Source organism: Penicillium mononematosum (assembly GCF_028829835.1).
Source record: "Penicillium mononematosum strain IBT 11891 chromosome Unknown utg000001l:1.0-4488741.0:1.0-4491989.0, whole genome shotgun sequence".
Classification (NCBI taxonomy): domain Eukaryota; kingdom Fungi; phylum Ascomycota; class Eurotiomycetes; order Eurotiales; family Aspergillaceae; genus Penicillium; species Penicillium mononematosum.
The window spans coordinates 1,638,321-1,654,261 of record NW_026643271.1 but is presented as its reverse complement, the minus strand read 5'-3'; the positions used below and the strand labels follow the sequence as shown (position 1 = coordinate 1,654,261).

General features: G+C 49.8%; 6 protein-coding genes across 6 annotated transcripts; 5 read left to right on the top strand and 1 right to left on the bottom strand.

Annotated features, from left to right (window-relative positions):
- Nucleotides 1-439: 439 nt before the first annotated feature.
- On the top strand, nt 440-2,941 carry N7519_000586 (uncharacterized protein; the record flags this gene model as incomplete). The annotated part of the gene is made up of 7 exons (XM_057287364.1): nt 440-941; nt 995-1,497; nt 1,552-1,663; nt 1,716-2,080; nt 2,130-2,519; nt 2,572-2,761; nt 2,835-2,941. The coding sequence occupies 7 exons, from the start codon at nt 440-442 to the stop codon at nt 2,939-2,941; spliced, it is 2,169 nt and encodes a 722-aa protein (XP_057153447.1).
- Nucleotides 2,942-3,705: 764 nt separating this feature from the next.
- Nucleotides 3,706-4,589, top strand: N7519_000585 (uncharacterized protein; the record flags this gene model as incomplete). Its single annotated transcript, XM_057287363.1, has 4 exons — nt 3,706-3,856; nt 3,940-3,968; nt 4,024-4,161; nt 4,224-4,589. 4 exons carry the CDS (start codon nt 3,706-3,708, stop codon nt 4,587-4,589), a joined length of 684 nt encoding a protein of 227 aa, XP_057153446.1.
- Nucleotides 4,590-5,158: 569 nt separating this feature from the next.
- On the top strand, nt 5,159-7,301 carry N7519_000584 (uncharacterized protein; the record flags this gene model as incomplete). The annotated part of the gene is made up of 2 exons (XM_057287362.1): nt 5,159-5,534; nt 5,593-7,301. The coding sequence occupies 2 exons, from the start codon at nt 5,159-5,161 to the stop codon at nt 7,299-7,301; spliced, it is 2,085 nt and encodes a 694-aa protein (XP_057153445.1).
- Nucleotides 7,302-8,116: 815 nt separating this feature from the next.
- Nucleotides 8,117-10,702, top strand: N7519_000583 (uncharacterized protein; the record flags this gene model as incomplete). The annotated part of the gene is given in 5 exon segments (XM_057287361.1): nt 8,117-8,619; nt 8,641-8,734; nt 8,800-9,595; nt 9,606-10,175; nt 10,230-10,702. The coding sequence occupies 5 exon segments, from the start codon at nt 8,117-8,119 to the stop codon at nt 10,700-10,702; spliced, it is 2,436 nt and encodes an 811-aa protein (XP_057153444.1).
- Nucleotides 10,703-11,503: 801 nt separating this feature from the next.
- N7519_000582 (uncharacterized protein) lies at nt 11,504-11,971 on the top strand (the record flags this gene model as incomplete). The annotated part of the gene is made up of 2 exons (XM_057287360.1): nt 11,504-11,754; nt 11,848-11,971. 2 exons carry the CDS (start codon nt 11,504-11,506, stop codon nt 11,969-11,971), a joined length of 375 nt encoding a protein of 124 aa, XP_057153443.1.
- A 663-nt stretch (nt 11,972-12,634) lies between these two features.
- Nucleotides 12,635-14,232, bottom strand: N7519_000581 (uncharacterized protein; the record flags this gene model as incomplete). Its single annotated transcript, XM_057287359.1, has 2 exons — nt 12,635-14,055; nt 14,121-14,232. 2 exons carry the CDS (start codon nt 14,230-14,232, stop codon nt 12,635-12,637), a joined length of 1,533 nt encoding a protein of 510 aa, XP_057153442.1.
- Nucleotides 14,233-15,941: the final 1,709 nt, after the last annotated feature.

The window sequence follows — 15,941 nt, the reverse complement described above, 5'->3', positions numbered from 1 at the left end:
CTTTTTCTTCATCACCGCCTTTCTCCTACCGCCTTGAAGACATCACCGCCTTTCGTGCGGTGAAGCCTCCATCGCGTGTTCCTCCCCTTGCGACTCCCAGACCGCCCTCTACTGCCCTGGGTTTTGCCCGCACATCGTCGATTCAATCATCTTGAGATTTCGTATTTTTGTTCCATTTCGAGTCTCTCTGAGGCTACTGGTCCTATTAAGGTGCACGGCCTGGGCCTCCCGGTCCCCAGTGACTGTGTGCGCGATTTTTCTCCCGTATCCCACATTCCACGTTGCTAATTCGAGTCCACAGACGTATCAGCTAGGCGGGACACACTGTCCATTCTGAGCGAGCGACACGTCGATAGCTCTGGTCGCCTGTTTACTGTCATTAGACTCCTAATTGACACGTGAAAAACCTTCAAAAACACGTCAACAGCCACCCTCCACAATGGGTCGCAAACCCAACCAACTCATCCTCGAGTTCTTCCACCGGGGTCCCAAGCTGGAAGACGCGAGTAATCGCTACCAACATACCTGCAAAGCTTGCGGCGAGGTGTTTCCAAAAGGTCGCATTGATAGCCTTACCAACCACCTGGTGAAGAAATGTCAGGCGATTCCCCTACGCGACCGTCAACGCGTGTTGTTGCGACTTCACGAACTCCCCGACTTGACCGACGGTGACTCGAATAAAGATTCTCCCTCTGGAAGTAAAGGAAAGTCTGCCGATGGTGGATTTCCCAACCGACAGAATTTCGACGGTCTCAACGTGTTGGCCGAAGCCTCGCGACAAGTGGGCGCCTCGGACGTGACCAAGCGTGGACCTGGTTACACTCAGTCTGTGACAGCTGGAGGCAAGACCGTGATTGTTGACCCTGCGCTTGAAGCAGAGGGATTTCAGGGACATTCGCAAGGGCCTGACTCCAAGGTCGAGGGGACGGCGAATGCCGAGGGTATGTTTTCCTTTTGTTCACTGTTACACACTTACACTACTAACAATTTGCAGGGACTCCCCAATCATCCAACGCCCCTAGTATTCCTGCCCTGCCAAGCCACACTCCGGGCGAACATCCTGCGTCCATGTCTCCGCCCCTCGGCGATGCGTCCATGTCGCCTGAATCTACGTCTAATGCGCGCCAGTCACAACTGTCGATGATTGCAGCCTCCGCCAATGAGATGGTTCCTCAGGGAATGTCAATTGACAGTGACTCTGATATGAAGCTGAGCCAGTGGAATCAGCAGCTGTCCACACATGAGCAACTTCTTTTCGACAGCCTGCAAGAACATGATCCCTCGTTGACTGCTGCTACTCAGCGTGCAGCATCTTACCCCCGCCCTGTTGCGATGAACCCAAATACCCAGGCAAAAGGGTTTGTGAACGAGTTCGGTAACTCAACCAAGCCGATGAAGCCCAAGGTGCGGGGCCGTTTCACTGCAGAACGACGCCGTGAAGTTCAAGACGTGCGGAAGAAGGGTGCATGCCTTCGTTGCCGAATGCTAAAGAAGCCTGTAAGTATTTTGCGGATATGAGAGATGAGTAAACATTACTGACGATCTGAATAGTGCTCTGGCGATACCCCTTGCACAACTTGCGCTAGCGTGGAGAGTGCTCGTCTATGGAAGCACCCGTGCCTGCGCACCCGCCTTTCGGATGAGTTTGAGCTCTACAATGCGAGTAAGTTGTTCGTGTTTTGCTCTTTTCGAATATATACTGACTCAGACTCTAGATCTCAACTCTACACTTGCCTACCATGACACAAACAGTATCAAAAACCAAATCAAGTTTGAACACTATTCTGGTCGCATTGAAGTTACTCACTTCGAGGAGAGCAATTCTTTTATGACTTTTAGTGGACTTCAAGGTCACCGCACTTCAGTGTCTGCACTTGACCCCCAGTTGCAAGCCCTTGGAGATGACCAGTTCGCTGGACCCTCGCAAGAAGTCTACCTCCTGGACGCAGACTCGGATGACATTCCAAGCAAGTTGGAAATGTACATCAAGAAGAACGCTTCTTACTTCTACGAGCGAGAGACCTCGCCTTTCATGAAGCCCACTTTGCTGCTTGCTGCCGAACTCAACCAGGGAAAGAAGGTATGTTATTTGACATTGAATGTGAAGACGTATATTAACATAGATACAGGATATCCTTCTGGAACGTGTGTTGGAGCTGTGGGTCGCGACCCATATTCTCGTGGACACAGAACTCACCTGGAAAACTTACTACAACCCTACTTTGCCTCCGAATTCGCTGCACTCTCTTTCTCAGCCATCGGATGAGGGTCGTCTCCCCATTGAGGAGGTCTCTGACCCAGAATCGTACGGACTTCTCTGCAGTCAGTTGCGCGCCGCTATGGAGAAGCGTGCCTCGCAGCTGAGCAAGTTTGTCATCAATGATCTGGAACGTCGACTCCTCCAGCGCCAGAAGTGTGGCTGGTTTGATACTTTCATTGTCGCTATTATCCTCCTGAACTGCGTCGACCGCACCTGCTGGCTGTTCCGTTCATGGGACAACGAGAACTTTTCTCAGCGCGTAAGTGGTTGTCTACTCTTTCATGATGATCTCACACTAACAATCCATCCAGTGGCCCCTTGACAAGCGTCCTCCCTATTACTTCAACCAGTCTGACCGCTTCGCCGACATCCTGGAGATGCTCTTGCGCATGCGCCACATTCCTCCCAAGGCCACTTTCCGCCCGGACAATGGTATCCTGAAGGCAGTTGACGGTAGCGACGAGCACGCCGTCCGCTGGTTTGATATGATCCAAATTACCCGTACGTCACATCCCATTGTATCATTGTTTACGCATATCTGAAGTTTCTTGACTAACATTCCCGTTCTACACAGCCTACTTCATCGAAGAGCGCAAGAACGCCGTCTTCGACCCATCCGACTCTCGCTCCCTGGATTGCCACCACAGTGCCAGTCTCCTTGAGCCTAACAATGCCACTTAGCTTCTGACAACAACATCAAGAAAAAAAAAAGCAAATCACCAAAAAATTCGGAAAAAAGTTCGGAAAGAACAAAACTTCGAAAAAAAAAAAGAACCAACAACATGTCCGAGTCACCTTTTTTCGTCCTTTGCGTTGTCAGTGTAGGTCAATTGCTGGTGAAACCTGCCATTACGAAAGCGATAGCGAAATGCATGGCATCAGTCCAAGCCTCGATTTCTTCTGAATTGAGGCTGGTCTTGGGTCTGAGTTGCTTATGGAGTTTGTTTGCAGGTGGATCTATTTCGAGCGAACTGCGATAGAAAATATCGGAGGAATCCATGCATGGATGTGGAATGTTCTGATCTTTCTAATTGGGTGTTCGTGGGTGTTGAAGGGGGTGTTTTTCCTTTTTTTCTTTTCTGATATCTGTAGCTTTAAAGCTTTATTCGTTAGGCTTGAATGTATGAAGTAAATGTTATTCTTGTTTTTATATATAAGTAGAAGTAGTGTGCGTTTATATAGATCGATGTACGGAGTAGTATGTAGTATGTAGTATATCAGTTCCTGGAGGTTAGACCATATAAGTCGACTGGGTCAGGGCAGATAATATATTATAATATATTTCACTCTATTCTATTCTATATTACATTCTAGTATTGGCTGATTCTTCGACTTTTCCATTCTTGGATGACGTAGGCTCAAGGATCGGATGATGGGGCACTTCCCACCAGGGACCCTTTCACAGGGGAAATCCCCGGAATCCCCCAGACTTGACTTCCTCAACCATGCCTCCATTTCGCAACTTTCTTGGACGAAAGTCCCAACCCAATGGGGATACCACTGCCTTGGATGACAACCATCTCTCTCCAAATGAACGTCCTGCGCCCATACCCATCCGCAATAGCCACGATGAACCCACCGAGTACAAATTGAGTGGTATGTTCGAATCCCCGCACTGCTGCGACTGTTGTGACTGCTGTGGCGACTTCCTCTCTTGTAGTACTAACCTCGGTCCCCAGTGGTCAACGACAGCGGTGTCTATCTTCCGGTATAGGCTGGGTGTGATCGGAAAAATGTGATACACCTGCTAATTACTGCGACAGCCTTCTCCGCCAGAACGACCGAGTTTCTGGCGCCGATACCCGGGCTCCAGCAAATCCGTCAACCACCGAGATCTCGTTGATGATAATGAGCCTTTCTCCATTTCTCGCGAGTCCTTTGACTCTTATCGCCGATCATTTGTATGCCCCGCGAACCCGAACCGATCCGCTTGAACCCAACTGACATTAACTTTCCAACTTAGGATATATCTGCCCGCTCACCCATCATTCATCCCGATGCTGCTCCGTCTCGAACTTCTCTTGACTCTCGATTCTCCCGATTAACCCCGTCGGGAACTCAGTGCAATAGCCTCACCAAGTCTGAAATCATGGAGGAAGAAACCTTTGAAGAAGTAGGATTAAATGACGAGGCGAAACCTAAGAAGAAGGGTTTCCTCTCCAGATTCGGTGACTCCGGTAACGATGCGCAAACATCCGGGCCCAAGTCGTCCACCTCGTCCTTCGGCTTCCATATTCCCGGCCGGAAGCGCGGCCAGAGTGGCGGCGGATCAGAACTGGCATCTGTGAAAGTAGCCCCATCTGCACCCGCGCCCACTGATGAGACATGAAGCAATGAGTGACGAGACATGTTTAATGCGTTGTGATTCTCTCCGCGGCGTTTCGGGTTTGTTTCGGGTGATATAAGCCACACTCGTTCAAGGAGTAATATACCATGGGACTTGGTCGATGACACTAGGAGTCATCTTGTCCATGCAGAGTCTAGGTGGCTCATGTCGCTTATTAGCATATTGTATACATCTGTTGCCATTGAGTTGCGACTCGGGCTATCTGTGCTTTGTTCAGAGACAATGTCCTACATTTTATTCTGATAGAACTTCCATGGAAAACTGCCCTTAGACCTCCATATATCAGTCAGTCTTATTCTATGTAAGAATTCAATAGAAATATTCTTTTTAATGCGTTGCTAGACCTGCTGGAAGCCATAGTCCATCTCAGGGCTATGTTATATCTTATCAATGCAAACTGTGCAAACAGCCGGCAAAAAAACTTCCTCCGCCTGCGATCCAAAAAAAAATTATCCACCAGGACATCGAGCAGTCTCCGCTCGCAAAGACCCCAGTTTTATTACTTTTTTCAATCGGAGATACCCTAAAGCCTACGGAAATTATCTTTCATAATGGCTGGATTGAAGCGCGCTGTTGACGGCAGCGAGGAGCGCAATGGCAAGCGGAGCAAGACTAAGGAAGCCTCCACATCGAAGTCCAAGTCCGTGAAGTCGAGCTCTTCGTCTAAGAAGGACTCCAAGAAGGATTCCAAATCCAGCAAGAGCGACAAGAAGCCCTCGAAGAAGGTTCAGAAGGAAGAATCCGAGGATGACGATGACTTCGACATTGACGATGTCTCGGACGAAGATATTGATGCCCTTGACGCCCTTTCAGACGATGAAGAGATGCACGATGTGAGCGATGAGGAGGAGAAGCCAGTGTCAGACAAGAAGTCTGATGCGGATGACGAAGACCAAAAAGAGGCCCCAAAGAAGGCTAATCCCAACAGTAAGTTTCAGTTCTGCCTCCTTGATGGTGCCCCATCTAATCGTTGTTGCGCGTTTAGACAACAACTCTCGCGAATCCCACATCAAGCAAAAAGCACTCCAGCAGGAGCGCAAAGCCGCGAAGCCGAATGCCGATACCGTCGCCCGCTCCAAGAAGTTGTGGGAGCAGTTGCGCCGCAAGTCCCATGTGCCTCTGGAGCAGAGAAAGAAGCTCGTCAAGGAGCTGTTTGAGATCATCACTAACCGCGTCCGTGACTTCGTGTTCAAGCACGACTCGGTGCGCGTTATTCAGACTGCTCTCAAGTACGGAAACCTCGAGCAGCGCAAGCTGATTGCGCACGAGTTGAAGGGCACTTACAAGGAGCTGGCGCAAAGTCGATACGCTAAGTTCTTGGTTGGAAAGTTGATTGTCCACGGAGACGACGAGACCCGCGATTTGATTATCCCAGAGTTCTACGGCCATGTCAAACGTCTTATCCGCCATCCCGAGGGCTCATGGATTCTTGACGATATCTACCGCACAGTTGCAACCAAGGCACAGAAGGACAGACTCCTCCGCGAGTGGTACGGTCCCGAGTTTGTCATTTTCCAAGATGAAAATGATACCACTTCCGATCTCCGTAAGATCATCGAAGCTCACCCCGAGAAGCGTGGGCCGATCATGAACTACTTGCGCGAGCTGATTAACCAGCTGGTGCAGAAGAAGAGCACCGGTTTCACTATGCTTCACGATGCTATGTTGCAATATTTCCTCTGCACAAAACCCGGCAGCAACGAAGCGAGCGAGTTTATCGAACTGCTCAAAGGCGACGAAGAAGGTGACTTGGTCAAGAACTTGGCTTTCACTAAGTCCGGCTCCCGCTTGATGTGTCTGTCCCTCGCATACTCCAACGCTAAAGACCGAAAGCTGCTTCTACGATTCTTCCGCGACACCGTTAAGGTTATGGCCGGCGACATCTACGGTCACCAGGTTATCCTTGCTGCGTACGAGGTCGTTGATGACACAAAACTCTCCGCCAAGTCCTTCTTCCCCGAGCTTTTGAACCAGAACGACGGCGAAGAGGCCCGCAACGAGGAGCTTTGCTACCAGGTCAACGACCTGACCGCACGTATCGCCGTGCTATACCCCTTCGTTGGCGAACGCGTCAAGTGGCTCCTCCCCGAGGTCGACAACCCGGTCCTCGAAGAAGTCCGCGAGGTCCGCAAAGAAACCTCCAAGAAAGACCCGGCCATACGCCGCCAGGAACTCGTCAAGGCTGCGTCGCCGACGCTGCTCGAATTCATCGCTGCCCGCGCCTTTACCCTCCTAGAGACGACCTTCGGTTGTCAGTTCCTCGCCGAGGTGCTCTTCGCGGCCGACGGCGACAAGACTGCCGCTCTCGCAGCCGTGGCCGAGGCCGCCAAGTCGCACACTGAAGCCCGCGATACCGCACACGTGGGGCGTCTTCTCAAGTCTCTTGTGCAGGGTGGACGATTCAACCCGGCCACAAAGTCCATTGAGAAGGTGGAGCCTGCGTTGGACTTCCACGCTGCGCTGTACGAGCAGATCAAGGATGAGGTCATGGACTGGGCGACGGGGGCTAACCCCTTCGTGATTGTCGCGCTGGCTGAGTCGGAGGACTTTGAGAAGAAGAGCGAGCTGCTCAAGACCCTGAAGAAGAACAAGAAGGCGCTGGAGCAGGCCTCGGCGTCCGTCGTGGAGAAGGATGGACAGAAGAAGCCCACCCCGACTAGCAGTGGTGCGAAACTGTTGCTTTCGAAGATCTAGATATAAGCGTTTCTACGGGATTATAGCATGTGTAATTACGTTGTATACAAAAAAGCATACCTTTCTTTTTTTTTTCCTATCTTTTTTTTCTCCATTTTTCTTCTCTTTCCTCCTCGAATGGACGTTGAGATGTGCCTGAAATTACATTCTCCACAGATGTGGAACTCATACATGGCCGATCTCAGGGGTTCGTCCATTGTTTTTAACTATACGGAGTAACAAAGAAAACCTCGGAAATATTCAGCTGTATGTTAAGGCAATAAAAATGTCTCCTATATCTTTACTGCAATAATGCATCTTTTACGGAGTACGGAGCATAGGTATACATCACATTCAAGGGCCATGTCTCTCTGACTATTCGTATTAACTCGAACGGTCGAGACAATCCCAATTAAAGAAAGAAATTACGGAGTCGATAGACATTTACCTTTGTAATCTTATTATAGAAAGCTTATTGTTCTCGAGGTGTAGCTGTCGTAGAATGTAGAATATTGATCTGATCCATCTACTGCTATTTCATACCTATTACTACTTAAAAACTACCATTGCAAATTGCAAGGGTAGTCGAAGCCTAATTCCCTACATATGTACTCTGTACTCTGTACGAGAGGAGATAGCAAATTGGGAATATCTTCACATCCACAGATCCCAATAAGGCAATGATCAGGGCACGCTAAACTGTCTAAGGGGAGAAACTAACTGTGGCGGTACCCAACCCGTCCACGTTGATTCTGCGACTTCAACCCTTTCTCTCTCCTTCTAACCATTCTGCAACGGAAAATCCCCAGGCCCCAGGGCCTGAGAGAGAGAAAAACATGCCCTCACTCACTCTAACAGACCCGGACATGATCCTGCCGTACGAAGGCGAACGCGAATCCCAAACTCCCTCCCCACCGCGAATCGCCTACTTGTCGCATCTCAATTCCCGCCAACCAGACCCCAATGCCTCCATGTCGGCGCCCAGACAGAAGAAAAATTTTTCTCGCCATGCCTGGACACACGACGACGTGAATGTCAGCCGCCGTCTCTCGGATATTGGCGAGGAGCTCTCGCCAGATAGATCGGAGGGATTCGGCGATTCGGATGAACATGAGCTGGCCAGCTCACCGCTACTGCATGAGCGCGACGATCGGAACAAGGATAATGCTGCGTGGAGTAGCTCCAATTCCACAATTAGTGCGGGGAGCAGACGCGCTTCCGCTTCTAGAGATGTATCCGAGGCGCATAACGGACGCGACGAATCCCCCCGTCCACCCCGAGGTCGCGAGAGCGCAAGCTACCGCGGTCGTGGGTACTGGGGCTTCCTCTGTACCGGCTAGTAGCGCTGTGGCGTCTGCAGCTGCAGAGGGCAAGGGGCCCGGGAGGAGTTTTCCTCCGCGATACTGAGTAGCGAGGCGGAGAGGATTCTGGAGAATGCGAAGAAACGGTTAAATGTATGTTGATATCCTGCGCGCCACAGGTTGGCTACGCAGTAATACTAACGTGTTTTGTTTCTCAGCTTATGGAAAACAATCTCACTCGAGCTCGGTCGACGACGCCGCGCACGACCGCCTCGCCCTCGCCCTCGCCCTCGAATTCCGGCTATATCCAGCCGATGGGTATGCACCAGCCTGTGGGGGGACTGTATCGGTCAATTTCACGCACGGATCCTAAGAACTCTTCGCTTCGACGGCAATCGCTTATTGCGTCGCAGGATACGACGAATAATCGTCATTCGAGAGTGCACTCTGAGACGAATTTTCCGTCTGATTCGAGCTTCTCGAATGATAAGCGCATCTCACGCTCTGTCAGTGCGATGGGCGCAAGCACTTCGTCCAGTCTTCATACGGATGATCGGTCGTTCCACTATGCACCTACGAGAGCGTATCTGACGCACCGGTCATCGGTTTCCTCTATGCAGCAGCCCCCGAGACGTGCACATGAGCAGGAGCAACACGACCAGGCTGCGCAGTCACCTGTTTCTGCCGGAGGCAGTTCGTCGGACTCGCCACAAGGCTTGGGCAATTCCGAGGAGGAATCGAAATCCAGTCCGGAGGGTTTCAGTCCAGTCTACAGCTCCTTTGGTCCCCCTAGCCGCGCGCAGTCACAACTGCAGGTGCGAGATCTCCAGTACCAGATGAAGGGGCTTCATATCAAGATCTCTTCTCTCAAGGTGAAGAATCAGGAGGATAATCTTCGCCGACGCAGCTTGCAAAGCTTGCGAACGCCCAGCCCATTGACGGCCGCCGATCACTGGTATGCGAATGCGCTGGAGCTCAGAGATGGCCAGGGCAGTCGTGGGTCCAACCCCCAACGTAACGCCAGCTCTGAAAATATCCGGCGTGCCTCGAAATGATGCAGCGGAAGATCAACGCAGATCCGATGAGCATGCCGCTGGGAATAAATCCAAACACACCGGGAATTGGCAAGGCAATGAGCCTGCGGACTATCCCGATGACCAATCTGTTGCCGACACCATGTACGAAGATGCTGAAGAAGGTGATTTCGATGAGGACATTGACCGCGAAGCTCTGAATGAGATCTTACGCGAACCCCTTGACGATGACTTCGAGAACGACATGGAAGCCTTCCCCGACATGCCATCGCACACGGATGCGACTCCGCACGAGATGCGGGAGGATGCGTTCGACTATGAGCATTTCATCTTGCATAGCGCACTGGGCAACTACACCCAGCAACTCCGTCGAGTGAGCAACAGCTCGAACGGATCAGTCGAGACAACTCGGCCCCCATATACAGCGCGACACTCCCGTACCAACAGCAATATGTCCGACTCGACAGTGGCAACCTTCGCAACCGCAACCGAAGGCGAGCGTCCCGACGACGAGGACGACATTGACAGCGTGATGTACTGGGACCGACGGTTCAACCATGGTGCGTTCCCGCGATCCATTTCCCCTGGCGTTTCCGACACTAATCCTTGGACAGAGCTGCGACACGGACATAGCCATGGCCATTCCCAGTCACATGCTCATGGTCACCCGCACAGCCACAGCCACCAACCAAGTCCAATCCAAGAGCTTGAGGCTGAAGGTGATCGCTCCGAAACACCCCGCGGACCACGACACGAAAGCGACACCAACCAAGTGGACCCGAACAACCTCTCCCCTCAGAAACTTACTGGCCGCTCATCCTCAGCTACAGCTGGTTCCGCAACCCCAACCTCCCTTGTTTCGTCCCTCGTCTCGACTGTGCGTGCGGCATCCAGCACCCCCAGTGTCGGTGGCATCAACGATGATGACACACAGATGTTGGAAGCACTGTTTGCCAGCCTGGGTAACGTTTGTAAGGATCTGCAGGCCATCACGACCTCCCCGGATCCAGATGTGAAAGCTGCGCGTGTGCTGCGGCGTCGTCTGGATGCGGCGCGGAGAGTGCTGGACGGAGAGCTTGATGCTTGATTTGATCTTGCTATCGTTTCTCATTTCATCGCTGCATAGTGGATTATGCCATATACCATGATTTATCCCTGATTTGAGCGGGATTGACGTTCTTTTGTTTCTTTTACTTGTTTCTCTTCGGCCATATTATCATGATACCCTGTGTTTTATTTTTATTTTTTCTTTATCTGTTGACTGTGATTTATTGTACCTAGGTTATCTAGAGACTCTAGAGTATAGGAATAATCTAATTAATGTCATAATCAATGTATGTTTTGTATGGGCTCTGGATATTCTTGGACGAAGGTCCAACCAACAATTATAATATTTCTCGTTAAGTCCCCTCTTCTGTTGGCTTCCAAGGTTATTTTCCCCCTTAAAACGAACAGACTGAGTTCTCTCCTCTCTCCTCTCTCCTCTCTTCTTTCATCCCTCTTCATCATCAGTATACATCCATCTCCAAAGTCACCCCCCTTTCTGCCCCGCGATCTCCTAATCGGGACACTGATCGCCCAACGATAAGCAGAGCCTGTCGCGCCCTCCATACACGCCACTGTCAACAAATAGTAAGCGCTTGAACTACATACAAAAGAGAGCATACTAATAAACCCCAGAAGAAAACCCTCTATCTCTAAGCATCGCAGCCAGAGAAAACAGCACAAAAGTCCAAGTGGGAGAAAGCAAAACAACCCCCAAAAAAAAAAAAGAACAGCCAAACTGAACAATCCATCTCCCCAAACACCAAGCCCAAAAAAAAGAAAATCCAACACGGACCTTCGCAAAAACCTATTGCGCACTCTGCACACTCAGAAATCCTCCACGATGAGCATGAGCGTGAACGCAAACACCAGACCACCAGCAGGCGCACCGGCGTCGCCCGCCTCGCGCCGTCTCCTCATCTTCCAGGAGGCGCGCAACCCGCAGAACGTCGCAGAGACTGTCTACATCCCCGTCAACAAGCTGGGGTTACCTATTTGTGGTGATGGGCCTGAGTTGCCTTCTATTCTGGAGTTGCCGCTGCGGGTGCTGAGGGTGTTTACGGATACCTTTAATCAGCCGAAGTATAAAGGATGGTATGTGTGATTTTGTTTTTTGATCCTCTGTCACTTGGTCTTGGTTTTGATGTTATCATTTAAGTGTGACATGTGCTAATTTAATCGTTCTAGGGCCGTTGTCTCTGCTGGTCCTTACCGTGATATCACAGAAGACGGGAAATTCTATGCTGTGCTCTTGGAGCAGACGCAGCATACTGTGCATGCATCGCATGAGACCCATATGGGGACACCTTGATCTGTTTCTTTTTATGTCTGTTGATTTGTTATGCTTTGTATATTTTTATGCTATCATTAGGTGTTCCTGTGAATCTATGAATGTCGAATAAGACATGGCAATATGATTTTATTGAATGAGATAAATAATAAATGAAGGGAAAAACAAGAAAAAAAATAGTAGTCGTCTCACCAAATTGCCAACTTCCCTGTAACAGGACGGTGTCATCTGGCGACGCCATCCCGGGGTGAAAATGTCTCTGCAGAATTGCTTCCCTCAAGGGTCATTTCCATTGCTTAGTGGCCTCCAGCGTCGTGGATTACTCGCACGAGTGAAAATGCCAACCCCGGGATTCGTACCAGGCACCTTTCCTGCTGGCCTTGCGACCGAAGCAAGGTAATCGGCATGGCGGTGAGCCTTCCACTAGGTTATCCATGACAGATTATCATTTCTTTACTTGTTTTATTATAAGTACTACACTACTAACTATTAACATCTTAATATAGTATTACTATGTTCAACTTTCATTCCAACCTCAATTTTATACAGTTATAAATCAATATACATATTAAAATACATCTAAATACATCTAAATACATCTAAATACATCTAAATACATCTAAATACATCTAAATACATCTAAATACATCTAAATACATCTATTTCACACATGTCACTTCCCACTCATTCCTCAAATCGTCCTGTATCAATGTCTGCCTGTTCAGGCTTCACAAATCCCGGCCTGAAAACAACCTTATGACCAATGTATAACACCGCAAACAGCATGAGACTGAGGTAGTTGATGAAGAAATCCGTAACACTGAACTTCGGAATGAACGCAGTAAAACCCTGAGTAATAATGATAAGGATGTTGAAGAACAAGCCGTACCACGAGAAGAAGGGCTGCCAGGGAGCCTTATACGGAAGAGTGTCGCGTGAAATCCCTTGCGCAGCCAAGGCTTTCATAAATGCAAGATGGCAAATATTCAGAGATGCCCAGGTAATAAAACCTGCCAAGCCAGCAATTTGCATCAACCAGTTAAAGACCGTAGCTCCGGCATTTGAGACATTGAGGAAGCCCAACAGGCCAAAAAGAGCTGTAAACCCAACACTTGCATAGGGCACGCCGTGTTTGGTTGTCTTCAAGAAAAACCGAGGAGCGAATCCCTCGTGAGCCAAACCGACTAGGATCCGACTCCCGCTGTAGACGTTCGAATTGGCAGCGGAAAGGACCACGGTAAGCAGGACTGCGTTGATGATACTAGGTAGGACGTTGACACCAGCGCGTTTCGCAGCAATGACGAAGGGGGATGCATCCGCATTCGTACCGCTGTCATCGGAGGTAAGGCGTTTATCGTCAGATGGCACCACGATGCCGACGAAGAAAATCGTAAAGACAAAGAAAAACACGATCCGAAAGAAGGTTTTCCGAATTGCAGAGGGGATATTCTTGCGAGGGTTTTCCGTCTCACCCGCTGCAATACCGACCAGCTCGGTACCTTGGTACGAAAACCCGGCTTTGATCAGAATGGCCCAAAATCCGACGAATTTAGCCAGAGCGTCTTGTCCAGAATCCTCGATCAGATAAGCGCGGAATGGGCCTGGATGCACCCAGTATCTGAAGCCCAGATACCCCTCCCTGCCAACGCCAGCATTGATGCAAATAGCGAAGATCATAAATCCAACAACGGTGATGATTTTGATACTCGAAAGCCAGAATTCGACTTCACCGTAGCAGCTCACAGGGAACATGTTCAGAATTATAATAACAACCCAGAACACAGCAATGAATATCGCCATTGGGATCGCGTCATCCCAATATTGAATGATCAGGCCAGTGGCAGTCAGTTCTAGGGCAAATGTCGAGGCCCAGGAAAACCAGTAGATCCAGCCCATTGCAAAGCCTAGACTGGGATCGACTAGGCGCGTCGCATATGTGGCAAAGGCTCCTGCGATAGGTAGGTAGGTGGCTACCTCACCCAAGGCTATCATGACTGAATACACGATTGATCCAATGAAGGTGAATGCAATCAGGGCACCGACAGGGCCTGCGGTAGCAATGGCACTCCCACTACCGATGAACAGACCTGTCCCTATGGCACCTCCTGTAAAAAGATAAGAATATGAATATGCATACGAAACAGGAATGTGTATAGCTCGCGCTTCTTACCCATTGCGATCATCTGTAGATGTCGGCTTTTGAGCCTTCGCTGCAAATCCGGCAGCTTGTGTGACGTGCCATGGCTGTGTTTCTCTCGACTCTCTTCAATGTCGCCGGCCATTGAGTATCTGATTGAGTTCTGAGTTTGCTAGAAGCAAATCAAAAGTGGCAGAGCCGCTTTTGGAAATCTTCAAATCTCAAATTTGATTGTCTGGCCTCTGATTGGTTGAAAATTGAAACTGGGCCCTAAGCACGTGAGATTAATGCCTTGGTGCCTTGGTGACCCACTTGCCGGTGTTGTACGTGTGTACCGCGAAGGTCTTGTGAAGGCTCTGATACGCGACGTAGGGGCTAGGAGCGTTGCTCATATAGGTCTTAAAGGTTGGGTGAACTGTGGCGCGAAGGCACGAGAGAAGGATAAGAAGGGTTCACGGGAGCTGGCTGAGCCTGAGTGCCGGTGAGGATCCCGGGTGCCGAGAACGCAGTTTAGTGCGGTGGGCCACAAGGTGAAGTTACATTCGCTGGTGAGAACGGGATAAGCTCTGGAGATTAGGCTCTGCGGAGCTGTTACTGCTGAAACACATGTTGACCGTGTACAAAGACGGAGCGTGGATTGCGGTGATGCCCATGTCGCATGCGAGGAAAGAAGGTTGACTGCGTAGGTAGCGGACTTTCTAGTGAGTGCCAAGGATGAAAGGGACCAAGATAGTGAACGTTGAAGGAGAGTACCGAGAGATAGTGGCTGTCGAGAGAGAGAGAAACCTGTACGTCCTTTGCTGATAACGCGTAACAAGTGTGAAAGCTCTATGCATGGGTGGTCGCCTGGCCGGTTGCCGTGTCGTGTAGAGAGATCCCTAGTTGAGGGTGATGATGTGGTGTCGTAAAGAGAGGTGCTTAGCGGATGATGAAAAAGAAGAAGGTTGGATTTTGAGTAGTTGCAGAAGCTAGGTTCTAAGCTATAAAAGTTTGACAATCATTTGTGTCTTGGAAATAAGTGCCTGATTCTTGGGATTGTACTGAGAGGCCAGGCCCTGGTGTGTAGTCACTGGAAATAGCAGTTAGTTAACTGTGTTATCCAGAAAGGCAGATACCTTGCAGGATATCTCATATTTATGTTGCTCCCAACGGGGAAATTCTCAGAATCTGAATGTTTCCGATACTGTGGATTTCAGCTGGATAAGTGATATCATGTCATTGTACAAAGAAATGGATGAAATGGACAACTGTAATTTCGTCATACAATCGGCCAGGTGTAAAGGGCTGACTCAGGTCGAGTTTCTGAGGAAGCTCTGCGGTGACAAAGCGACGTGATTCGGACTTTGCGTCCGCTTGGGAAAGCTCACTTCGGGTTATCGAAGGTTGTCGAGGCTTTCGTTTCCGGTTATATCACGTATCGTCTGACCCAGACGCAGTATCCAGTGGAGGATCTAGATTTGGCTCTGGCGCAGGGCTTACTTTGGGCTACCGAAAGTTGCTGAGGCTTTCCTTTCGGGTTATAAGACGTATCATCCGACACTGGTTTCTGATGTTCGAAAACAGTTCAAGGCTTCTACTATGAGAAGACAATAAACGCCGGATGGGTGGTAGCTCTTAGGAAAGCCCGCGGAATCTACCTACGTAGTATTGGGAATTCAAGGCATCACCAAGCAATGAAGTTGGACCGAAGTTCATCCGTGCGGGTAACATATAAAGGACTTGAACCCTCCACCCGACGTTGTTCTAGTAAAAAAGAATGCACTGGAGGCATAGAGGCATCTGATGTTTGGAGCATATGGCAAGCATGAATTGAGGTAGAGCTCATGATGGGACGTAAACTCTGGTATTACTATG